Source organism: Lampetra fluviatilis, chromosome 35, assembly GCF_964198595.1.
Source record: "Lampetra fluviatilis chromosome 35, kcLamFluv1.1, whole genome shotgun sequence".
Taxonomy (NCBI): Eukaryota; Metazoa; Chordata; class Hyperoartia; order Petromyzontiformes; family Petromyzontidae; genus Lampetra; species Lampetra fluviatilis.
The window spans coordinates 10,449,183-10,474,847 of record NC_136309.1 but is presented as its reverse complement, the minus strand read 5'-3'; the positions used below and the strand labels follow the sequence as shown (position 1 = coordinate 10,474,847).

Below are 25,665 nucleotides of genomic sequence, written 5' to 3'. Positions count from 1 at the left end.
ATCCCCACCCCCCTCCATCCCCACCCCCCTCCATCCCCACCCCCCTCCATCCCCACCCCCCTCCATCCCCACCCCCCTCCATCCCCACCCCCCTCCATCCCCACCCCCCTCCATCCCCACCCCCCTCCATCCCCACCCCCCTCCATCCCCACCCCCCTCCATCCCCACCCCCCTCCACTCCACCCACCTCCACCAAAATTTGGCGCGAACTTTTTGCGCAGCGGAAGCTTTTGCACGGCGCGTCGTCGTCGTCTCGACGCTTTGATATTTATTGAACGTTTTCGTTTTGTTGTAATTTTTTTTTATCTATTTAAAAAAACAACCCCTCAACGTATTGCCGTGATAATAATAATAAAAATAACATACAGACGAAGAGAAGAAAATGCAGAGATCCATCGCGTACGTTTGCGGAGTGTTCGATCCGTGTGGGCCTCGAGGGTAGCTGCGCGCTGGTTGTCGATGCTGTAATAAAGCAGCAACTTTTATAATCATCGTCGTCGTCGTTATTAGTATCTATAGCCCCCTTTTGTCAGGCCACTGCTTGGCGAAGGCCTCCCCACCACCCTGGGCGCGGATGTTCAAAAGTACCGTGCGCGTTTCGCGAAGGCGGGAAGCCTAGAAGTGCAGTACAACGTGTTGTTGTTTCCTGTATGCCCACCGTGTATGTAGTAGCCCTGGTGGTTAACCCCAGGTCCAAGCACAACCTGCTTGGCTTGCGAGATCTTGGTGTGGCCAGGGGCCTGGCAGCAAGAGGCTTGCTGAGGGCCCGGCTCCTGTATCTTTGTGTAGAGTTCGACGTTTCGGTCGCAACACCAGCAGTCGTCATCAGGTAGAACTGCATTTGAGAGACGTGACACGGAGACACGAGCAGAGAGACAACATGTGTCTGTGTTGTCTCTCTGCTTGTGTCTCCGTGTCTGTGTGTCTCTCTGTGTTGTCTCTGTGTGTGTCTCTGTCTGTGTCTCCGTGTCTGTCTGTGTGTCTCTCTGTGTCTCCGTGTCTGTGTGTCACCGTGTCTGTGTTGTCTCTCTGTGTCTGTGTGTCTCCCTGTCTGTGTGTCTCTCTGTCTGTGTCTCTCTGTCTGTGTGTCTTCGTGTCTGTGTGTCTCCGTGTCTGTGTGTCTCTTTGTCTGTGTGTCTCCGTGTCTGTGTGTCTCTTTGTGTGTCTGTGGCTCCGTGTCTGTGTGTCTCTCTGTGTCTCCGTGTCTGTGTGTCTCTGTGTTGTCTCTCTGTCTGTGTTGTCTCTCTGTGTGTATCTCTGTCTGTGTTGTCTCTCTGTGTGTCTCTCTGTCTCTGTGTCTCCGTGTCTGTGTGTCTCCGTGTCTGTGTGTCTCCGTGTCTGTGTGTCTCCGTGTCTGTGTGTGTCTGTGTCTCTCTGTCTGTCTCTGTGTGTCTCCGTGTCTGTGTGTCTCTCTGTCTGTGTGTCTCTCTGTCTGTGTGTCTCCGTGTCTGTGTTTTGTCTCTCAAATTTAGTTCTACCTGATGACGACTGCTTGTGTTGCAATCTAACCGTCGTATTCTATTTAATTTACGTGACTTTACCGAAGGAACCAAAGAGTAATTCCTGCAGTCACGAAAGCTTCAAATCAAGTTTATCTTTGTGTAGTTGAGTTTGTATGTTTGGCGTGGGGGTTTCTTGTGATTATTCCCATATATAAAAGTGTCATTGGTGTGGACAGAACACTCGAATGTAGCAGTACTCTCCTGAACAAGACTTAGGGCTCTGTATATGTACAGTACAATATGTTGAATTTATTTCGCGCCGTACGTAGCCAACCGTGCTAATCGCAGTGTTGCTCTCCTTGCAGGCTAAATGCGTAGATTTAAAACTAAAAGTTTTACAACTGATTTTTGTATTTAGTTGTCCTTCCCCCACACCCCCGATTAGCACGCTTGGCTACGTACGGTGCGAAAGAAGTTCAATGTACAGTATACATACAAAAGTTATTCCGGGTGAATCGTGATTCGTAATCGGATGCAAGAAGCCAGGGAAGACTGAATTAGATACAATTTGAACAGTTGGACGCAACAGAGTACTGTGTGTGTGTATATATTACAAGTGTCTTGAGTAATATGGACGTGTTAATACTTAACAATATAAACGAATGCAAAATATCGATTTAAAGCTTTCGTGACTGCAGGGATTCATAGTCTTGGTTCTTTCGGTAAAGTCACGTAGAAGGGAAATAATAAAATTAAAATAAAACAATTAAATTCTCACGACGTTTCTATTGCAACACAAGCAATCATCATCAGGTGTGAAAACCACAATTTTCTTGCTGTCGTTTTCACACCTGATGATGATTGCTTGTGTTGCAATCGAAACGTCGTGAGAATTGTATTGTTCTATTTTTATTAATTCCCTTCTACGTGACTTTACCGAAAGAACCAAGAATATGAATGCAAAATACATTGTAGCCCAAGCACGGAGTATTGTGCCTCGCCGTGTCATCCAAGTGGCAGGAATGCCATCATCGCCAGCATCTTTGAGAAGGGACGTGGCACAATATGGTTATTTTGACATCATTCGGCAACTTGAGTGATCGAGTAAGTTCGCTGTAGCCCGGGTCTGTTTGCACAGAGTCGTGGTAAAAGTGTCGCGATTTAGTTGTTGATCGCTAAGCCCAAAATTTCCCATTTTAAAACTGGAACGGGACATTTGGCAGCGTTAAAAGTTAAAACTCGGGTCTTACAAGTTGTTCGCCGTTTAAGATGATGCATACAGTATGTTGTCATTTTTGTTTGTTACGACTGCTTCCACACGCCAGGCTTGGATCATGTTAACGTGTTGGTTTTTTCTGCTTGATTATTGCACTTCTCTCATTCTCTCCCCACAGGTCTTTTTTCCAGCCAGCAAAGGGCCAACAGCCTGAGAAAATAAAACCCAAGCAGCCTGAGAAAACTAAGACAAAACCAGAAAAAGTGTACGTGTTAACTACCTCACCTGGTATACAGGAGGTCGTGGATTCGATCCCGACCCTGATGCCTGCTGTATATTTAGAGTTTGCATGTTCTCCCCTTGATCGTGTGGATTTTTATTCAGGTCCTCTAGTTTTTCCCTCCACATTAAAAAACATGCATTATCAGAGTATATTTTTTGTTTGCATTTTGACCACAGTATTGCGGTTAATGCAGTCATGATTCCTTGTAAAAGGTTTCAAATTGGTGTTTTAACAACTTAACACCTGTTTTGTTGCCAGATAAAATGGAAAAACCTCATGCATAGAGAGTATTTGGTTGCTAGACATTTATACATGATAAGCCACTAAGTTGAGCTATTATTTGTGGGCAAGTTGCTTCTGAAAAAGAGCATAACAGCTCATTGGGCCTAAGCTGGTAAAAAAAGTATAATCTAATACAAATTGATGCAAATATATTGTTCCTAGAGCATGGAGTATAATGCCACACCATGTCATCTAATTGCCAAATCCAAATGAATTATGAATGCTCATAAAAGCATCTTAAGGTTTTCTTTATCCTACCGTAGGATGTAAGCTATCGGATGTATCTTTGTCGATGAATGTGTAACATTGACCACTCGATCAACATTGGATAGCTGGATTAACGAACATTGTACTTGGTGAATTATTCATGGTTTAACTTGTTATATACTGCATGTGGATTTTGAGACGTAATTTATCCGTTGGTAAAATATCCAATGATGTTACATAGGAATTTCATCGTATAAGTTGTCTATAGTTTAACACGTAGGCTGTGTCGGGTGGGGGCGGTTTAACGACGACACATTTATATTTGTGATCTAACACAAAAAAAACCATCTATCATGGAATTTATCTATTATTACCAAAGTTGCTTTTGAAATGCGGCCCTCAATTTTGTGTAATTGTGTAACTTCCTTAGAGTGACGAAAACTCCACTTAAAGCAAAGAAGAATGGTTGCTCTCCACCTGCTGCTGACAACACCGAATCCCCCGTTAAAAGATCTAAAAAGAAAACGCGGCGAGTCCTGGAGAGCGATGATGACGATGATAACGACGACAATGTTGACGAGGAAGCACGTAACAACGGTGTGCCTAAGAGCACAGGCTCGGAAAAGAGCAAAACCACGGAGAGCACCGTTACCCCGGATAAGAATACGATGCGAGTAAAGAGGGAGACCCCAGAAAGGATGCCAACGCCAGAGCAGAAGAAGACTCCTAAGAATAGTAAAGTCTTAGTGGAGAAGGACAAAACAGCAGGGCATGAGGTGAAGTCGAATGGGAAGAGTAAAGAATCACCTGGCAAACAGAGTGAAGAGGAGGTCGACACCTCCACCTCTGAGCCAGAGGTAAAGAAACTTTGTAATTTTACACGTTTTTTACCGCATGATGACTCTGCTGCGTGGTATGAAATTTATTTAGACCTGGTTGTATGTGTAGTGGCTTCTCCAGTCTGGTTGACATCGAATTAAGTTTTTTAGCTCAATCGCCGACTGGTTAACATGCTCAAATAGCATGTTCACCAGAAAATCAGAAGCTACGTTTCTATAAACTGGATGTTAAACATTTCTAGCATTTAATTATCACACTTCACCTCCCCTTCAACTCCACTGGCTTTCCTTTTACCACAGCTGTCTTTGCAAATAGCTGATGGTAGTCTTTAAACCTCGCGATGGCCTTGCCCCACCTCATCTCGCCTCTCTCATCTACTTCCATGTCCCCTGTCATCCTTTTCATCCCCAATTTTCTCTGTCCCTCCTCCGTGCCCAGTCCCGTTTTTGGTCTTCACTCCTTGCATCCCTCCACTGGAATATACTTTCCTTGTACGTTAAGGAGTCCCCCTCCTGAATCTCCTTCCATTTCTCTCTAAAGCAAAACCTCTTCTCTATTGCTCTTCCCTTCCCTCACCCCTCCACTCCTTCTTGTCACACACGTACCCTTTTGTGACCCTAAGTACCCTCTCTCTGTCACTCATTCCTCAATCCTTGCACTTCCTGCCATCTAAATCATACTATTGGCACCGTGTTTAAAACTACATCAAGCGCCTTGAGTGAAGGCGCTCTATAAAATAAAAAAAATGCATATACATTGCGCATCAGCAATGCTGTGATCGGAACTAGCCAAATCTGGACAATTTACTAAATGAAGTAAAAACACTTCCCTGCTTGAGCTGGATGTACCTGACAAATACACCACAAGTCCTAATCTGTATTGAATGTGTGGGTGCTATTCACAGAAAAATTCATTGAATGAGGGATTTTTTATCATATACGTGAAAAATCTTTATCGACTAAATTTGGTTATAATACCATGCTGGTGTGCCATGACAACATTTTGGCAAAGAGATAACTTATTTGGCAGATTGCATGACTAATTGGAGATGTTTGTATTTTTTCTGTTTAATAGCCATGATGGTTTTTTCCCCCCACTTTCTGGTCCGCAGGCAAGCAAGGCAAAGGAGACTGAAAATGTGAATGCCAAGACTGGAACTTCAAGTCCCACGCTGCCCACATCCCCAGAAGGAAATTTGGTCATCCCAAAGCGCAAGACAGGTCAGGTGCCAGCCTTGTACATGGTTCTAAGAGACAAATAAAATTGAACTGTGACATGCAATTTATAATTCGAATTTGCAGTAAATGAGTGAAATAATAATAGAAGTAAAATTTTGAAGTGTCATTGTCATAAATAAGATGTATAAATTCACTAATTACATTCACTTATTATGTGACTTACAGTGCAATAATTGTTTAGAGTTTTGTTTTAATAGTTTTTTTTTTAATAATTGCTTATTACCTAAAAGTGATCATTTATATTGTGATGTGCAAAACAACTTGAAGCAGTGCTACCGTGTGACATTGTTGGCTTTTTAGAAGGCTGACGGTTGTACTATGGTCTTTTTTCTGTGAATGCTTTATAATGTATTGTTAGTTTGCTGTCTGTAGGTAATGCTGGGAATAATTATTTAGTTTGGCTTTTTACATGCCAATAACATGGTGTGATTACCATTAAAAACAAAATATACTTTTGAGTATTTTTTATAAGCCTCATTAACTCTATATAGGTCAGTGTTCTTTCACAAAGTTTCAGGGGAGGGGTGGGCACTTTTACCGATAAGACATCAGTGTGAGAGCCGCCACACGGCCTGCAAGGGGGGGGGTGTATTGTCGGGGGTCGCACTAAAGGCCACCATGGGCCCACCAGTGGCCCCAGGGGCCTTGCAATGCAGAACACTGCTTTGGATTAGTTAAAGGGGTGATGTTCACAGTCACAGTTGCTCACCAAAAAAAATGGATTTGTACGGTTAGGATTCAGAAAAAAATTAACCCGTAAAAACAAAGTTTTTCACTAAATCCTTTATATGCGTGGCATCGGTTTTATTTTATTATTCATTTCTGTTTTTCTTGAGTAAGAGTTTCATTTTTATCACATTGGTATTTAAATAAAAGATAAAAAAAAAATTCCTAAAAGGTGGAAAATTTTGGAAACATTTTTCACGAAAATAAATTGTCACGCACAACGAGTCTGTGTGCAAAATGTCAGCTCGATTGGATCACGGGAAGTGGGTTAAAAAACGACCGAAAGATTTGCACGGTCCTAAGCGCGCAAGCAAGTTAACTTAATATAAAGGATTGAAAAAGATTTTAATCGTGGCTCTCTGGCTTATCGTCCTGTACGCTTGTGTAGCCCGTAAACAATTACCTAAGCGGAAGCTCGATGCCTCCCCTGAAGCCTCGAATTCCTCCAAGAAGCCCAAACAAGAGGACGCAGGAGACACACGTGAGTTGCTACTTCCAGTTGTCTTTTGCCAACTTTGCAAAAGGAGATTGATTTCATGTAGCGCAAAGGTCTATTAGAAGAAACTCATGCAGAAGAAACCTAGGGGATGGTGATTTAGTTGTGGTTAATTAAAAAAATGTATATTTTGTTGATGCTTTGACAATACCCTTCAGAATTTGTTAATGTAGTTTACTCTGTGAGAGCCCATTGAGATGGTCTCATGTGGAAAGGAGACCTGGGAAATTCTGGATAAAAATGGTTATTAACTTCCAGTTCAGGTAAACGTGACTGTCATTTCAGATGCGAGCTATTATGTCAGCAAACATTGGCCTAATTTTAATAATGAGGTTCCCCAGAGATGACCTGCTAACGAAGAACTAAAACTACATGAGAATTATATTGCCTGCACTTATAAAATCGTGGTTTGGAATTTAGGCAAACTACTTATGATTAAATTTGGTTCACAAGTGTCATGGATCAGTGGTCTCAGCCTAGTCGGCAAATACTGCCCCTGAATTAGTTTCCATCATAACGATTTTGTTTATGACTTAGATTTTTTATATTTCATCTGAGAATTAAAATATTCAGTTTGCTGATTGTGAACGTTATGAATAGGGTGTATTTCATTACTAATAGTGGCATATTAAAAACACATGTCCCAGGCTTGAGTGTGCAATTTACAGCAGATGCTCTACTTTTGTAATTTTTATTAAAACATTTCCTTGTGGATAGTGACTGCAATAAATGTCCGTAATCAACCACAGTAAAGTGATGTGCACTGTTCTAACTCTCTTTTTATTTTGTTTAAAGCAGCCAAGAAGCAGGAGACGATTCCCACGAGCACAGAGCAAGGGGAGAATGTGGCCGAGCCAATGGACGTGGATACGTCGGCGACTGAAGCAGAGATCACGAAACCAAAGGACAAAGCAAACACAAGCGCAGACTCCGCACATGAGCCCACTGCTGAGGAGGGCTCCCCCGAGCGTGAAAAAAAATCTGTGAAGAAGAAAATTAAGGAAAGGATAATTTCTCCAGATAAGGCAGATGAGTCTTCAAAACAGACACCAAAGAAGAAAGCAACAGAGAAGCCAGCCCCCAACAGCAAGGGCAAAGAAGTCATGAGCAGCTTTTTTGGTGAGGCTACAGTAACGTATTGTACTGCAGTGTTTTTTGTGGTTTCACACAGTCAATAGGGGTGACACCCTGGCAGCGCGCACATGGGGCGTCAACGGAGATGGGGTGAACCAGGTTGTAACCGTTTGTGACCTTCTCGTGCCTTCAGCGCCGAGGAAGAGCTGTGCCAAGGTCATGGAGGAAGAGCAGAAGGTGCTGGAGGAGAATAAGAACACGGCAGATGAAGAGGTAGAGGAAGAGAAAGAGAAGACGGACAAGGAAAAGGCTGTTGACAAAGATGTTACACCGAGCCCCAAGCCTATTAGCAGGTATTTATAAATCTTTATCAAGATACTCAAGTTTGCTAAACATTCCATAAAGCAGTCGAATCATTGGTCAGTACAGCACAGTGACAAATAACAAAAATTCCTTTCCCTTATAGCCCAAACTTATAAGCTTAACTTTTACTACATATCTGGAGAATTGGTTGAGACTGAAGCGAGCTGCTTGGTTGATGTTGCTTATAAGAGCAGTTTACAACTTGTCAACACTTTGGGCAGGTATATAGTGTCAACAGGCAAAAGATCAAGACAAATGAAGCGTTACAGAAGTGTGAGCCTTCCTATTTATGTGGAAACTTGTTCTCATTTACAGTAAAACCTTTGATTGTGAGTAACTTGGTCTGCGAGTGTTTTGCAAGACGAGCAAAAATTTTAAATAAACATTAATTTCATAAACGAGCGAAGTCTTGCAATACGAGTAGTACGTGTATACGCTTTGTCTGCCGAGCGTCACGTGATCACAACTGATATACGAGTGCTTTGGATTACAAACACGTTTCCAGAACGAATTATGCTCGCCATCCAAGGTTTTACTGTATTTGTAATTCTTGTTTCGTATGGCTAATGTAGATGCAGAATAACTACAATTTCACATCCATGTGGTCAAGCCAGATAACCACATCAGGAACTGCGGAGTGTATCGCTGTAATGTCTCCGTATTTGTGGATCATCGTGCATTGTGTTGTTATATGTTACGGTCTGTTCTGGACCGCCACAGTCGCACACTGGAAAATGATTTCATTTTCTATTTGTGCATCGGGTGTCTGCATCTGCCATGGTTTGTGTGGATGCGATTTAGGGTGGACCGATTTAGGATGGATTAATTTGGGGTGGACTATTTTACTAATTCCAACAATGCCATATTGTAAGAGCCGACCCTTCACTATGGAGCACCCCAAAAATTAAGTTACAGTTGGATCCCATTAAACGCACATTATTTTTCCATGGAACACTTGTCAATGTATAGGCCAATTAATACAATGTTTTTAGGTGATTTCAACAACCTAAGCATATATATTATAATCAGAATAAATCTGAATATTTATTTATACTGGAGGAATCCAATGAGCTCTAAAGTGCTTTTTCACAGATGTCCACTAGAAGCAGGTCAGTATGTTAAATAAATATGTGCAGATGATTAATTATTTACCTCGTTTATGAGTGTTTTATTGCTTATGCCCTCTTAAGCTTTTTTGGAGGTGGAAAAGTGGAGACGTCACCAGGCTTACAAGAAAACTACAATCCCGCGAAAAGCCATTACCACCCAATAAATGACGCCTGCTGGGAACATGAACAAAGGTGAACATTCATCTTGCTATCCAGCACTCATTCCTATAGCTTCGAGACAGTTGTGATATATATATATCACCCATTCACTTCACTAGGCTTGCATGGTTGATTCAGGCCTGCATGATCTTGCATGATCTCACAAAGATTGCTTGATCTCGCCACCATGGGGGCGCCACAGTGGCAAGATGTTAACTACCTCGTCTGGTATGGAGGACGTTGTGGGTTCGATTCCGACCCTGACACCTGAATATTTGGAGATTGCATGTTCTCCCCATGGTCGCCTGGATTATTTTCCGGGTCCTCCGGTTTTTCCCTCCACATTTCGAATCAACGTGTTTGGAGTATTTGGCTGCTATAAATTTCCACGTGATAAACCACTTAATACAGCTGTTATTTGTGACCAGGTCGCTTCTGTAAAATAGTTTTTTAGCTCATTGGGCCTTACCTGGTTAAAAACATATATCCTTGTTTAGATTCAATTCATAATACAATTTGTATCATAGTATCAAAATGTTGCCTGGTTCTCATCCTTATGGAGGTCATTATGAAAAAACAATGGAAGATGTTGACCTTGAATGTGGAGAAAATGAGTGGGGAACCTACATTTACTGAGCTGTATGCATCTGTGTGCCTCATTCCTCGAATCACCCTCAGCCAGTGTCATCAAAAATTTGTACGTTGAACTTCTTTCGCACCGTACGAACCCAACCGTGCTTGGCCACATACCATTGTTAGAAGCCCTTGTGCCGACATGAATAGGATCTTCCTAAGCAAAGCAACTACGGTGGAGTGTTTGGCTCAATCGATGAGATGAGCAAAGTCGGTTATTTCTGATAGTTATAAAGACATTACTCTTTTTGTAAATGGAGATGATGATCTTTGCGTTATAACCACTAGTTGCTGATGAAATGTGTAATATATTTATATTGTCTTGTGTGTTCAGGGTTCCCTATCTTGCTGTAGCAAGGACGTTTGAGAAAATTGAGGAGGAGTCTGCTCGGTGAGTTGACGGGGAATTCATCTCATAAATATGATAGTTAACGACACAAGTAACTTGATCGTCTCGTGTTTCAAGGCCTTAAAATAACATTAGTTTACAAAACAATATATATTTGGAATATAAAATATACTGTACAATTTGCAAATGCCAAATATTTGTAATACCAAAAAACGTTAATTTAAAAAATAATATGACATACGTGCTGCAATGAATTTTGGGGGATTTTTTTCAGTTGTCAACGATATTTAACACATACAGCCATGTGGTCAGTCCTCAGCTGTGCAAGTCCTTATCTCTAGGTGATTGATTCTCTCACAGATATAATGAAAAGCCATTCCAGGACCTAAGAGCAGTGAAGGAATTATAGGGTGAGGGACCTCCAGTATTGCAGAGCTGAATTGGAAGCTGAGAAATAGTTTCTGCGGTTTAAATAAGTGTAAAATAGTGTGAGAAGAAGTGAGATCAGGAAGGTTAGGAAAATGGCCAAGGATGCCCCTAAAGATGAAAAGAGAAGAGAGAGTTTGCCTGCTTGTCCTCCTTTGGCGCCTCACAACAATGTTCACGTTGTCCTCACTTCAGGCTCAAGATCGTGGAGACGCTGAGCAACTTCCTGCGTTCTGTCATAGCGCTCACCCCGGACGACCTCCTTCCATGCATTTACCTGTGCCTCAATCAGCTGGGCCCTGCCTACCTGGGCCAGGAGCTCGGCATCGGGGAGACCATCCTCATGAAAGCCGTTGCTCAGGCTACAGGTGTGTGCATGCGATGGGGCGTGTTGCGTAGCGGAAGTTCTACGTGAACACATTTCACAGCGTTTGCGTGTTTTATCAACAGTGATGCTAGGCACTAGGCAGCAGGGTCCATCCCGGTCACCTCGTTCTATCGTAAAACCTGAGGTTGACACTGTGAGCATTGGTTGGTGTGAAGTCGACAGGGAGGGATATGTAATTTTTACTGCTGGATTGAGGACAGATGTGGTTTTCATAGAGGGGTGGAATGATAGCAATGTGGCGAGCATGCTGTTCTGAATTCGGCAACCTAAGAGATGATTAAAACATGGGAATGGATTATTAATAGCTTTTCAAAGGATTATTGTGAAATGTGCAGATCCAATTTATAAAGCATTTTATATGCGGATATGTTTTTTATGGTTTTATGTCATCCGATTTACTGTTATTGGTCACAATAAAATATGTAATAAAATGTATTCCTCTTATATATATTCCGTTGAACGTGGCTGCTGGTGTTTTTCCAATTTTCTGATTATGCCCATACAGGGCGGCAGCTGGACAAGATCAAGGCGGAGACCCAGGAGAAGGGAGACCTGGGGATTGTGGCCGAGTGTAGCCGCAGCACCCAGCGCACCATGTTCACCCCTCCCAAGCTGAATGCCACCACGGTGTTCAGCAAGCTCAAGGACATCTCACGCTTGACGGGAAATACTGTGAGCAACTTAAATTGAGTCCACTCGTTCATTTAGTACTTCCCTTAATCTATCTGGAGTATCAGAGGCTCTGGTAACCATTTATCGTGTGAAATGTATCCAGTCATTTATATACTGCACCCAGCTTGTGAACGTATGTCCCACCAGTCCACTCTTTCATGTCATCAAACCACCCATTGCACAATATTCATCCATCCCAAACTGACCGCTACCACGGTGTTCACCAAACTCGAGGACATCTCCCACTTGATGGGAAATACTGAGCGAACTTAAATTCGTCCACTCATTCATTCTGTACTTCCCTTAATTATCTTGAGCATCAGAGGCTCTGGTAACCATTTTGAAGGGCCAGTCATTTATACACTGCACCCATCTGGGCGTATGTCCCACCAGTCCACTCTTTCATGTCATCAAACCACACCTTTCCTGGATCACCTTGATCCATCTTTTCCTTTGGCCCAACCTTCAATCGTAATTCAAGGAGCCAAGCTGCCGGTGAAGCTTCCACCTGCATATTTCCAGGAATAAGACCCATCTTCACTCTGACTATTTTTGTTAAAAGCTCTCCACATCGTGAAGCTCTTAGGGGATGCTGATATCCGTTCAAGCTTTGCGTCTGTATCTTTGCTTCCAGTCTATGAACAAGAAGATTGATGTTGTGAAGACCATGTTTGTGGCCTGCCGGCACTCAGAGGCTCGCTACCTCATCAGGTGAGTGCATGGAAGTTGGCGACACCTTGGCGCCTACATCACTCTCCTTGATTTGTCAAACACCAAATGACAGTGCTCTTTTTTATTTATTGAATATTTCACTCGCGTTGATGGATGACATCCCCACTAGCCACTGAGAATCACCGTGAGTAGAACAGTGAGGCCAATACCCTATGTTGCAAAGTGTGAGATGTAGGAATTTATCTCTACCATGAGCTGCATTTTCTCGCGTAAAATCTCCAGTTCTATTAAAGGTTGCGAATACGCCGTAGAGGTAATGAACAGGGCCCTGCAGTACTTAATGCTAAAGCAGTGCACTCATTGAGACCACTTTGGCTTAAATCCTTCTTTTGAGGTCATAATTGTATCCCTGAGATTAGGTTTAAAGTGATGGAATAAAAACATGAGCACAGCTAAGTTTGGAAGTTCCGTCGCTCTCACCTATGTTGGCTATACATAACTTGACACATCTATCAGCGATTACCATTTGACAATAACCTGTATCATATATCTGTAACTATTATTTAAACTGCTCCAAAAACATCACTTAACAATAAACTCCATTAACTATACGACTGGTAAAGAGTCATGTGTGTCAATAACCAACAGAGATGAGCACTGCCCAATGTTTTTTTTTGCTTAATTGACATTACATAACGCTCGTTGATTTTATTCAGGTCACTGGGAGGGAAGCTGCGTATTGGGTTGGCAGAACAGTCCGTCATCGCTGCCCTCGCCCAAGCCGTCAGCCTGACACCTCCTGGACAAGGTAACGTGGCCATCGGTCATCACACCCGCTGGGGTAACGTGGACCATGTCTGGTGACACTCGTGTGCCATTTGTCACTTATGAGAAGGGGTTGCTGGATCATGTGGAGAGTAGTGGTTCTCAAAATTGTGTTCTGCAAGGCCGAGGGAAGTGATTTGTGGAGAGGTTGCAGGTAAAATATTTTTCATGAATGTGGAATTTCTATCACCAGCTTAAAGTCTCAAGTCAGTTTCAGTTTATTTATTTGGTATAGCCATGTGAGCCATTCGGCTCTTGAATCGGGTGCAACCGCAACAAACAAAAACATGAACAAGAAACATCTTAGTGACTACACGCAAACAGAAAAATCCAGGAAAAAACAGCAAAGTCTTCCAGAAAAAGCACCATATATCAATGCTGTGTGCAAAAATCCCAGTGGGTTGCAAGTCAAACAGTAACAACCACACGACAATTTGGATTAAAGTTATCAGTCTAACTCTGTACTACAACAAACAAATATGGCTAAACCAAAACGTTTTCAAAATCGCCAAAATAAAGCTATAAAAGCAATGTAACAGTGATCATAGGAACTGTGATTGAAATTTTACAATAAACGATATACATAACATGTACTACCAAACTTTGCAGCCATAGCTGGCTGCAAAGTCAGTGATGAACACCGCCCAAATGCTTGTTTGAGAAAAGATACCCTGACTGAATGGTTTGATATATAAGTAAAAGAAGGACCAATCACTGCAATTATCCTTGTTTCTGGCAGAGTTCCCACCGAAGGTACTGGACGGTGGAAAAGGCATGTCGCCAGACTCTCGGAAGGCATGGATAGAAGAGAAGAACCAGATTCTGAAGCAGACCTACTGGTAAGGACTGAACAACAAGATGTATACCACCGTGCAGTGTTTCTGAGACATGGTTGTATAGCTCTTGCCTTCCACCAGTTGGCCACATGGAGCTTTTTGTGTATAGAGTAGATAATGTATGGCCAGCTCACAGTTGGGCGTTGGTTTCATTCATTGCGTGCTCATGCCCTATAAGCAATCTGTTCAAGAATTACTGCCATCCAGATCACTCCTCGTCACATTTCCAATTTAGGCGGTATAAACAAGAAGTGAGGGCGGAGCGATTCCAGGTCACGACTAACTTCAGTAGCGAGTGATAATCTGAACCCATCCTGGACCCACCCCGCCCACCTTCACCAATTGCAGTGAAGCGTGGTCAAACATCTTGCTCGTCTGGCACCCATGGCATAGGGATGCAGTCATCCAGCGTTGAATTGACAAAGCTGCAAATGATGCTAACGATGAAGTATGAACTTGCTGCATTGGTGGAAATTTTACAGTTGATACGTTTTTATTAAAGATAATAGGTTGAGTTTGTTAACTCTGAATTTAAGAAATATTGAGGTTCACCATTACATATTGAAATAGGAAAATTTAAATGGTGTGGGTTGGCACTGTCACCATCGATTTACATAGAACCACCCATTTAATTGTCAAGCACGTAAGATAGGCCACACAGCTGAAACTATGGTCTTCATTTCCCCTCATTGATCGTAAAAGATTACAATTATCATTGACTTAATCTCATTGCAATGTAGTAGCCATGATCTTCTCTATGGAGAAAATCCCCGGATATCACCGGATGAGTGGACTAAAAGTAAATCATAGGATGTTGTTAACCACTGCATTGCAATTGTTGTCTTGGTTCTTTGAATGCTAATGATGTTACGTTTCTCTTCCAGCGAATTGCCAAACTACGACGTGATTGTGTCAACCCTGCTCAAAGAGGGCCTGGATAACTTGCCCAAGTTCTGCAAACTCACCCCAGGTAAAATGCGCCCGTTAGCATAATTCTCATTATCGTCCATTGTTAATGCACTGCTGCATGAATGTGTCCTTCACGCTGACATCATTGCTCAACATCGCTGTTCTCATGTACATGATGCTGTGGCAGGAGTGCCCATGAAGCCCATGCTGGCACACCCAACCAAGGGCATTGGAGAAGTGCTCAAGAGGTTTGATGAAGCAGCCTTCACTTGCGAGTACAAGTATGATGGAGAGCGGGCACAGGTACGGCTGTGGGGTTATTCATTTGCAAGTTATTTTCCCGGGTTATCTGGTGGCTCAAGTAGCTCTAATGCACCCGTGTCAAAACACACTGAGCAAACACACTGCTGAGGTCTCGCCTGATTACACAAAATAAACTTGAGATCCTCGGTGGGAGTCCAGACAGCCACCAGTGAATTAACCAGATTGGTAGGTGGGCTGAGTTGATAGTCTGAGTTTACCTGCTATAATTTATAAATAGGATAATTGACATGGCAAACTAATATTTAATTAGTGTAAAATTGTTACATAAGTGACTACTATGAAACCCCTCTTTCATCATTCTGAGCAACTCTTTGACAAGCGATGCTCTGCTGAGTAGGAATTCTGCAAGGATATTTATATATTTTCTTTAATGGTAAATTTTTGGAAGCACAATCTTATGTAACTGATTATAAATAAAATAAAATAAACAGTTTTGAAAGATATTTGTTCGTCTACATGGATTAGTAATAACAAATGTCTCCCAGCCAGATCACATTACATCGCCAGTTTGATTTCTGTTGCTGCTCCGTTATGTTAGCAGAGGGATTTAATAAAGTGCATGTGGTTTGCTGTGAAGTGAATCCTTACCTCAACCACCCTTGGACAGTATTAATATCTTAACTGAAGTGTGTGCCGATGTTGGGAGCCTGTAACTTTCCCACTGCTGTGCCATAGGCTTCCATCATTTTCTTCCATTTCTTACTTTTATTCATTGCTCTTGTTCACACACATCCTCCAAACTGTTTAATTTATTTTTCTCACCATCTCCTCCACTGCCTTCTGGTTATTTTGCCTTCTTCCGCTCTACACTGTCTAGTTAATTTTGTTAATCTCTCATAATTTGTTCTCAAGACGTGTCCTGCCCGTTTATGCTTTATTTACTTTGCTTTAACAGGAGCATCGGCCGGTATGTTATCCCAAATTGAACAGTTAAATTACTGCACCTATAAGTTTGGAATAGTGGTAAATTAGCTCACGTTAATATATTTTTTATTGTCTTTTCCCTAATAATTTAATGACGTTTTATGTTAGATTCATCTGTTGGAGAATGGGGACCTCCATATCTACAGCCGAAACCAGGAGAACAACACCAGCAAGTACCCTGACATCATCAGCCGTTTTAGCAAGGTTGGCCAACGCTATAAACCACACACACCTGCAGGGAGTTACTGGGCAACTGATTGCCGTGTTGGCTTATTGAATTGGCACTGCCGAGATCCTCGATTAAAATCCGTAAATCCGTCTTCAATTTATACTACATCACTGCACAAAAATTACATTGTGGTCTTCTGTGCATACATTGTTGTACGTATATGCAGTAAAATTTACACGTAACATTTTATACGCAAATAATATTTGGATATGTTCCTCGGTGACCTGCCCATACTGGACATATGTGAAAAATAGCTTCATAGCTCATCGGATTCCTCCAGCATAAATACATATTCTGTTTGCGAATGTTTGACATTCTATCCTGGTGAAAGGAATTTCAGAAATTACATTTTTGACTTAATGACAACCATATTTTATCTTCACAGACAAGGGTGACCGCAAAAACAGATCTGTTGCCATGCGGATAGAACGTAGTAAAAAAAAAAATCTCTAAATTACACATCAGGCACCAGATGATGTGAAATGTTGCCGTGTGAACAATGCTCCCTGCAGGTCAAGAAGGAGCACGTGCGTTCATGTGTCATCGACTCGGAGGCCGTAGCCTGGGATCAGGAGAAGAAGCAGATTCAGCCCTTCCAGGTGCTCACCACCCGCAAGCGGAAGGTGAGAAATGATGCCCTCAGCGCCCCAGCGGGTAGCCGTCGCGTAATTCAATGCCGACCGACGGCAGCTTGGGTGTACGACCGGGCAGTTTGCGTGCTCCCTGCCAAACAATTTTTATCCGCTGTTGGCGGTTTGCTCCTTCAAGCCAGCGAGCAAGAAATAAGATGACATTCTTTGTCTTGTGTGAAATTAGTGTGAGGATGTGGAATTTGATACCTCGGCAAACCGTGAAAAACAATTATGTCCTCAACAATAGAGAAGTGTTTTTAATCAATTTAGCTGATGTTCTACAATCTTGTGATGGGTTTTTTTGTGATCGCTTTCCTCCGCAGTCTATGCCCAAGATTGTCTAACACGGGTTGGATCATACTGCAGCATTTTGCACAGGGGAACTAAGATGTGATTTAAACTACATATAAAATGTAAATATCGTCAGCAAATGTAACACATGTAAGAGTTCAGAATAATGCAGCTCTCATTTTATGGTGCTTTGTTTCAGGATGTTGATGCCTCAGAAATTAAAGTTCAAGTCTGTGTCTATGCCTTTGATCTGCTCTACTTGAATGGGGAGGTAAGATTAACGAAATAAAAACGTTTCTCTCTGGTGCCTTTACACATTGGCGGGAAGGAATGTGTCTTTTCGGAGTTAATGGAGACACAGAAAGGTGAAGGTCTCTGCTGTGCATAATGACCCATCAGCCAACTTGTGATCGGGGATATTCCAAGATGTGGCGGCTGATGCACCATCGCTATACAGCCAGGTATAGCCTATGACCAGATCATCTGAATGGACCTCCGAAGACAAGCAGGTCTGAGCCCGGATAGTGTTTGGATGGGTGACCACCTTGTTGAACAAGTGTTGGGCTTGCAGAGCTAAATTGTGGGCAGCAGAGGGCAGTGCAGCAAAATCCATTGTTGCATTTCTTTACCCCCACGTCTTTCTCTGCACCATCTCTCACTGACCACCGTAATAAGACATGGTCAACTAACCCTATACGACCCACGTAGCGTTCGGAGGCCTTTCTTTAGCAGTCGATTCACAAAAGGGCTGTACACGCACTTATGTAATATTACGCTTATCATGGAGGGCCACACACTATCAACAGTTGCGCTTGCCACATTGAGGATTCAAAACGCACTGAGCAAATGTGTTTAGCATCTGCTGTGCGCCCTATGTGCAGTCGCTGGTGAAGGAGCCGTTCCGGCGCCGGCGGGAGCTACTGCGTGCTGCGTTTGAGGAGGTGGAAGGGGAATTCATGTTTGCCACAGCCATGATCGGCTCAAACACGGAGGAAATTGCGGAGTTCCTGGAGCAATCTGTTCGTGGTGAGTTACCCCCTTGCACCCAGGGCATCAGAATCCGAATATGTATTTACACCGGAGGAATCCTATGAGCTATAAAGCTCTTTTTCACAGATGTCCAGTAGGGACACAGAGTCAGAACGTGACAACAACAAACTATACATAAGGGGGCCTCGCTTGTCAAAAGTTGCGGTAAATAATTTTGAGAGTTGGATGTTTGTCGAGTTGGTCAAGTGACCCGGCAGGATAATGCCCAGATAGCGTCACTTCGTCAACACCTCCGACACTTTTGGGTTTGAATTTGGGCAGTCAGCCATCGAGGTTAAACCTTTTTCTCAAGTATATTGAGTTGATGGTCTTTATCTATGGGACCTTTTTGACAGTATAAAAACGATGAATTTTTTTTGCATGTTTGTTTGCATGTTTGCCAGAAGTATGTGGTTAATTTTAATTCAGGATCTCAATATATTTAGTGTTCGAATAGCTTAACAACTGTTTTATTGCCAGAAAGAGTAAAACTTATTCTTCAAATTTTTTCATCGTTTTGAAGGTCTTTACCCATTTATATGTGACTTTGTAACAACAAGAACATCGTACTTCATGTGTCTGTGAGATGGAAGATGTTTCTGCACGAGATAGAAGACAGCTTATAAGAGAGATGTATCCATAAGAGAAGTCAATCATTTAGGGTCATTGTTTTTCATGTGTAGATTCTTGTGAAGGCCTCATGGTGAAGACTCTTGATGTGGACGCCACCTATGAGATTGCCAAGAGGTCCCACAACTGGTTGAAGGTGAATATTGTTTCTCATGGGTTGTACATTTTTTTTTTCGAATAGATACTTATGAGGTTTTACCCTCCTCGCCGGTATTGCTCTGCGCTGCATCGTGTGTGGCGTTGCGTCACCACGTCGGGGACATGATCCACTGTCTCAAACAGCTAAAGAAGGACTACCTGGAGGGGGTTGGAGACACCCTGGACCTGCTGGTGGTAGGTGGATACCATGGCCGGGGCAAGCGCACGGGCACGTACGGGGGCTTCCTGCTCGCTTGCTACGACGACGAGAACGAGGAGTACCAGACAATCTGCAAGGTGAGGAGCTCCGCCAACGCGCTCGCCCGGTGTAATGCCAGCACTCGCCAAAAACATACACATACATTTTTAGAGCCGATCCTCACTGAGCCTTAAAACCTTTTTTAATTTAGCATATGAGGGGTAATGGCTTCACCTCTGCCATCTCTTGGCTGGCTACCTTTTGTGGCCCCAGTACAATCAGCGGGAATCCATTGGGATTTCCAGTGTCTGATGTAACAGCTTGGAAAACAATAATCGCTAATGATATACTAGCAATTGAATTGTTTTAACATTAGCATATTCCCCCATTCACATTCCGATGACGTACGTGTATGTCATGAGTTTTTCTTCCGGTTCCGTTCCGATGACGTACACTTAACAGAACGGAACCAAAAGAATAACTTAACTAAAGTAACTTTATCGGTAGCGAGGTTCCCACAAGGCCCATACGGGAGGGCGTGTGGCACAGTTTGGCGTCAGCTATCATAGAGTGCAGTCGTGTCATTACGGTTTTCTGCGGTGAATACAATGTCATTAAAACCAACGGCGCTACGTCTCTCTAAATAAAATTAACGCTGTGCCGCTCGCGCGTTCCGAGATCCAGCGGTGAACAGGACACCCACCCTGCAACTTGCAAACGTCTCTGAACGGAAAAGGGTTAACACTCGACTCACTAATTACTAATAACTTCACTAATTACACTGACAGCACTAATCACCAAAAAGACCAGGGAGTGCCACAAAAGAGATCTCTTTGCTGGTGTTTCTGATTGTAATGTGGCCGCCGCAGGTGTGGATGCATAGGAGAGTGTTCTGTCACATCAAGTACCATTCTTCCGATTGTATTCATGCACGTTTGTTAACACGCTTTTCATTTATCTGCAGATTGGCACGGGATTTAAGGATGAAGACCTGGAGAAGCATGCTGCCTTTTTTAAGGTGAGAGTTCCAAATGATTCCGCAGTATGTTATGATTTTTTTTGGAATTTTTTTTTTTGTATCGTATAAAACCAAATAGAGCACTGTGGATGACATCCCCACAACTTCACAGTGAATGGAGCATATTAATTTAGATTTACATTTCATTAGCATTTAGATCATTAATCTGGCCTCAATATCATGTTGAATCAACAAAAAAATAAGTATCCGGTGTGGTGTGTTATCAACGCTGGGAAATGAAAGCAGCTGGGCTTGGTGCTAGTCATTCCACACCCTTATATACCATGCCAGCCTTACTTGGTGCTTGTTAAGAGCACTTGCCTCCGATTACGATGGTTGGCGACGTACGTTGTGAAAGTTCAACATACATACGAGTCTTTATAGCTCAAATATAGGGTCTTTGTTGTCGCGTATGTTGGTGATTGCATATATATATACCCCCATGCAGAGCCATCCCTAGGCTAAAGCCACACAAACAATGTGCAAGTCTCTCGCATTTAAGGTTCCAAGTCTCCACCGCCACCCCCGCCTTCCACACCAGCACAGTGAAGTTTGGTCGAATAACCCCCCCCCCCCCCCCCCCGATATCCACAGTGCGTGGGGAGGCCCTTGTGCAGCAGTTGATTAACAAAGGGGATGTCTGTATTTATGATTTATCTTCGTGTGTGGACCTGCAGGAGCATGTGATTGAGCGTCCGCGGTCGTACTACCGCTTCGAGAGTGGCGCAGAGCCCGACCACTGGTTTGACGCTGTGCAGGTGTGGGAGGTCAAGTGCGCCGACCTCTCAGTGTCTCCGGTCTACAAGGCAGCCAACGGCCTGGTACAAACGTGCACACACGCACCCAAAACAAAGACAAAGATCCCCCGTACAGCCTTGTTGGGGCACGTGCTGTTAGCGAACACCTATGAAGGCCGGAATGGCACACGAGGGGGTGGGTGGCCAACACCACGCCCGGCCGCCTTTGTTTCCTTAGTGGCGATGTTTACACACTGCACTAGGTACGTACTTATTTGAGACTTAGTCTACCTAGGGGAGGCCCAGGATCGGTACAGATAATCGTCACTTGTGTTGGCCGTGAGCGGGAATCTGGTTCGGGGTGCTGGGTTTGTAGCGCAGCGCGCTAACCGCTACACGATACACACACCCAATATTATCGCACACCGGTGGCGAGGTGTTAACTCCCTCGCCTAGTATACAGAAGGTCGTGGGTTCGATCCCGACCCTGATGCCTGTATTTGAATTTTGCCTGTTCTCCCCGAGGTCACGTGGAATGTTCCTTCCACATTTAGAAACATGCGTTTGTAGAGTATCTTGCTGCTTTACATTTCCACGTGATGAACCACTTCGTTGAGCTATCATTTGTGGCCTGGTCGCATCTGAAAAAGAGCTGTATAGGTCAGTGGGCCTAACTTGGTCAAATAAAAAATTGGTTAGTTTAATCTTATGCATGTGTTCGTAAACATATATCCATATACGCCGTGTACGCATGTATACAAAATTCAGACACTATACTTAACACCCTCAAAAACACACGTAATCACACATTGATGCATGTGTGTGACAAAACACACCTGGTCTTCTGTACCACCCTTCCACCTCTGAAGCTCTTCCTCCACCGTGCTGCCCCTTCCACCCATCTTCCTGTCGCCCTGTCCCTTCGGCCAGTGGGTTGCTCAGAATCAATGGTTGTAATGTGTACCACATATCTGTTTTACATTAACTTAATTATAAAAAGTCCAAATTTCTTGCAATAGTAATCTGATTACACACCGACAAAGGTGTCATGATATATTGGATTACCATTATTTGCTACATTGGATTGCCGCCATTGCCTATTAATTATAATGGGTTATTACAGTCATGATTTACCTATTATGTGTTTCATGCCTTTACTCCTCATCACTGACGAGAGTAAATACTATACTCTTTGTTTTTTTCGGTAAAGTCACGTCGGTAAAAATAAATGAATGAAAAAACAACTAAATGAAATCACGATGTTTCGGAATTTGGCTGTAACGGTTCCACCTGAAGACGACGGATACTTGTGTTGCCTCCGAAACGTCGTGATTTACTTTCGTTATTTATTTATTTTTACCTACGTGACTTTACCGAAAAAAACAAAGAGTATGAATCCTTGCAGTCACAAAAACTTCAAATCTAGAGAGTAAAGACTGCCATTCATTGACCCGTCGACCTTCGCACGCGGAGCCCGACGCTAATAGATGGATCCATGGGACTACCCAGTGGGCAAGGGTTAATGGGTCTTCTGCGCCCTTTGTGCTGCGTACAGGTGGACAAGCAGAAGGGCGTGTCCCTGCGCTTTCCTCGCTTTCTCCGCGTGCGTGACGACAAGAAGCCAGAGGACGCCACCAGCAGCTCGCAGGTACGGTCAGAGCGCACGTCGCTTGCGCTAGGACGCAATGTCACGCAGTGGTGGCCTGTGGGTAAATGTAATGGTCGCCACTTGAAGCCCATGTGAGGATCGGGGGAAAGGGGGAGGATGGTGTATGCAGTTTATGATATATATGAGCAGTTGTGTATACTACTCTATGAGACCTCCTTTACCAGTGGCAAAATATAGTAGTAGGTTTTTACCCTTTCAACTGTACCAGTTGAAAGGGTAAAAACCTACTACTACAGTTGTGTATTGTTTAGCGTTTTTATTTTTTTCCCGAGTAGGACCCGGCCCATAATGACTGGTCGCCATTGATGCAGCGACAGCTGTTTGGTTATTCTAATAAGCCTTGGCGTACGCCCCTCGCAGAGAAACGTGTGCCCAAAGAACTTTCCGTTTATGATCTTATCCAAGCTTATTTTAATGATGGCATGCAGTAATTCTTCACCTAGATATGTTTTGACAACAATACATTTTCCAGCAGTAAACCCCTTTTTTATGCCTTTGGTGCATAATTTTTTTATTCAAAGTGTGCCCTTGCTCAAATGGAAATTGGGCAGTGGTCATTTCGTGTTGGCAATTCTGAGCCAGTGGTAAAAAAAAGTTATTAATTTTAATGCCTGGTCCAGTTTTTTCCATTGGTCCATCCATCGTTGAACAAAACTCGTGTGATCATTCCCTCAATGCAGGAACATTCTGATGGAAATTCAAGTGCTGCTATTTCACCACCCCGCCAGATGTATTATGTTCCCGATGATAAAATAGTCACTTTGTGTGCGCCATGTTTCCAACATCACCAGACATTTTAACATGTAATTTGTCACAGCTTGCTTGCTCTTATGTTTGAAGTCGACCGCTTTGCTTGACAGCCGTGCATGTACTGTGTGTGTGCAGGTGGCAGAGCTTTATAACAAGCAGCAGCAGATACAGAATCAGAAATCTTCGGTGGCCGAGGATGCGGGCGAAGAAGAGTTTTACTAGATGGACATTGCATACGCGAGCCTCTTCCGTATCAGGGGGGGGGGGGATCCAGAGTGTTTGGGTCAGTCTCATTGCTGAAACCAGCCTACTGCCGACTCGACCTCTAATAATTCACTAACACAACATTTTTGTTCCTGGGTAGTAAGTGTTATTTTCTAATTGCGTGTGCCTCAAACGTATGGAAAATGGCTACTATTATTCCCCACAACTTTGTTTTTGTGACCAGGACAGTGATATTTTTTAATTTACCTATTTTCAATGAGAAAACGTGGTGTGTATTTGTGTCATTCCTTCACATAAAGTCCTGGTCACAAAAGCAAAGTTTGTGGGGTTAATATAATTTTCTGTACTTTTGAGGCATAAGCAATTAGAAAATAACACTTACTACCCAGCAACAAAAAAATTATATTTTTTTGTTACACAGTATATAATTCAGCTTCCATGGGGGCACATTTGCGTGAAAATATGCGGTGGTTTCACGAGACCAGGTTTTATTCTACGTCCATGAGTATCCTTTCGGGGAATTTGTACAAGTAGTGCCTTCTGAAGAATAAATGCCGCAATATAACCTGTCAATATCTCCGTGGTTCACGGTGAAACTAACTCGGCAACGGCTCGCTGCATATTTTACGTGCCCGAGAAAAAAAGTGTTATTTTCACAAGTTTCTGTAGAGTAGCAATTGTACAGAAGACAATCCTTATCTGTCCACTTGTAGGATTTGTTTGCGAAAGCCATGCTGGACAGGATAGGGTATGAAAGTTATTCTAAAAACATTTACCAGGCGTGCTGTTTCTGGTGTTGTAATTAAATATCTTTAATAGTTCTACTTTGATAAGTGGCTGAAAACCCCCCTCCTATTACGTTAAAACTACTAGTTATTAATGTTCTTCTTAAAGTAATCAGACTTTTAAAGACTTTTTCGGCTGGTCACGTCTTCAATAGATTGGTGAATACAAACAGCGCTCCAGTTTTGGGCTCAGCACATCCATCATTGGCCCTTCTCCCATCTCAAATCTCGCCACTTTTAAAATGCATTGGTGATCCCCACCCCAAGCTGTTGCATAATGCTCTGATGGACACCGAGGCAAACCCTATGAAGTAATAAATAAACAAACAAATGCCAGCCGAGTTCAAATAATGTGCTAGATTCACATTGGTGAGCTAGCATTGGTTTAGGGGGAAAGCTGACGTGAGCACACAATCTTATTTTGTGATGGAGGTGGAACATTCAAATTAGATTGGTCAAGAGAGTAATTTGGAAATGGCTGGGAAAGCCATGTACAAGTGGGGGGGGGTCTTGGGGGACCATAGGTGAGACAAAGGGTGGACTTGGTGGAGAGGCAAGGGAAGTTTGAGAAGGATGAGGGGGATAAAAGGAGTCATTAAAGGGATTTGCGAGGATCCTTGAACGGATAAATTCTGCTACGTGTTGCATGTTGCGGTGTTTTATGTGCCTAAGAAAATAAAGAACAAGTTTAAGACTTGCCCGGCTGGAACTCCTTTACACTATCACAGCTCTACGTGCTAAGGAAACTAGCCTCACTCAAGACATCCTCAACTGGGAAATATAAACTACCTGCTTTTGCTTTGATCACTGACAAATCCATACACTTTATATATATAACTTGATCAAGGAAGCCTCAGTTCTCTAATAACGGTAAACTGCTTTCATTCATCCTAATCTAAAAGGTGGATTTACAGATTTCCTTGATTTTTACTGGCCAATT

The 25,665-nt window shown here is 43.0% G+C and overlaps 1 protein-coding gene across 2 annotated transcripts; it reads left to right on the top strand.

The window, feature by feature from the left end:
* Positions 1 to 212: 212 nt before the first annotated feature.
* LIG1 (DNA ligase 1) lies at positions 213 to 25,396 on the top strand. Of its 2 annotated transcripts, none has more exons than XM_078872925.1 (26): positions 213 to 399; positions 2,837 to 2,923; positions 3,861 to 4,287; positions 5,382 to 5,490; positions 6,623 to 6,715; positions 7,529 to 7,849; positions 7,998 to 8,157; positions 9,358 to 9,468; positions 10,403 to 10,459; positions 11,039 to 11,211; positions 11,737 to 11,903; positions 12,538 to 12,614; positions 13,292 to 13,383; positions 14,140 to 14,239; positions 15,121 to 15,206; positions 15,333 to 15,448; positions 16,502 to 16,597; positions 17,135 to 17,245; positions 17,745 to 17,816; positions 18,427 to 18,571; positions 19,258 to 19,340; positions 19,487 to 19,639; positions 20,506 to 20,559; positions 21,237 to 21,380; positions 22,852 to 22,944; positions 23,851 to 25,396. In XM_078872925.1, exons 1-26 carry the CDS (start codon positions 383 to 385, stop codon positions 23,935 to 23,937), a joined length of 3,231 nt encoding a protein of 1,076 aa, XP_078729051.1. In that variant the 5' UTR covers positions 213 to 382; the 3' UTR covers positions 23,938 to 25,396. The 2 variants fall into 2 exon arrangements, with proteins under 2 accessions (XP_078729051.1, XP_078729050.1); XM_078872924.1 differs by having other exon boundaries at positions 7,526 to 7,849.
* Positions 25,397 to 25,665: the final 269 nt, after the last annotated feature.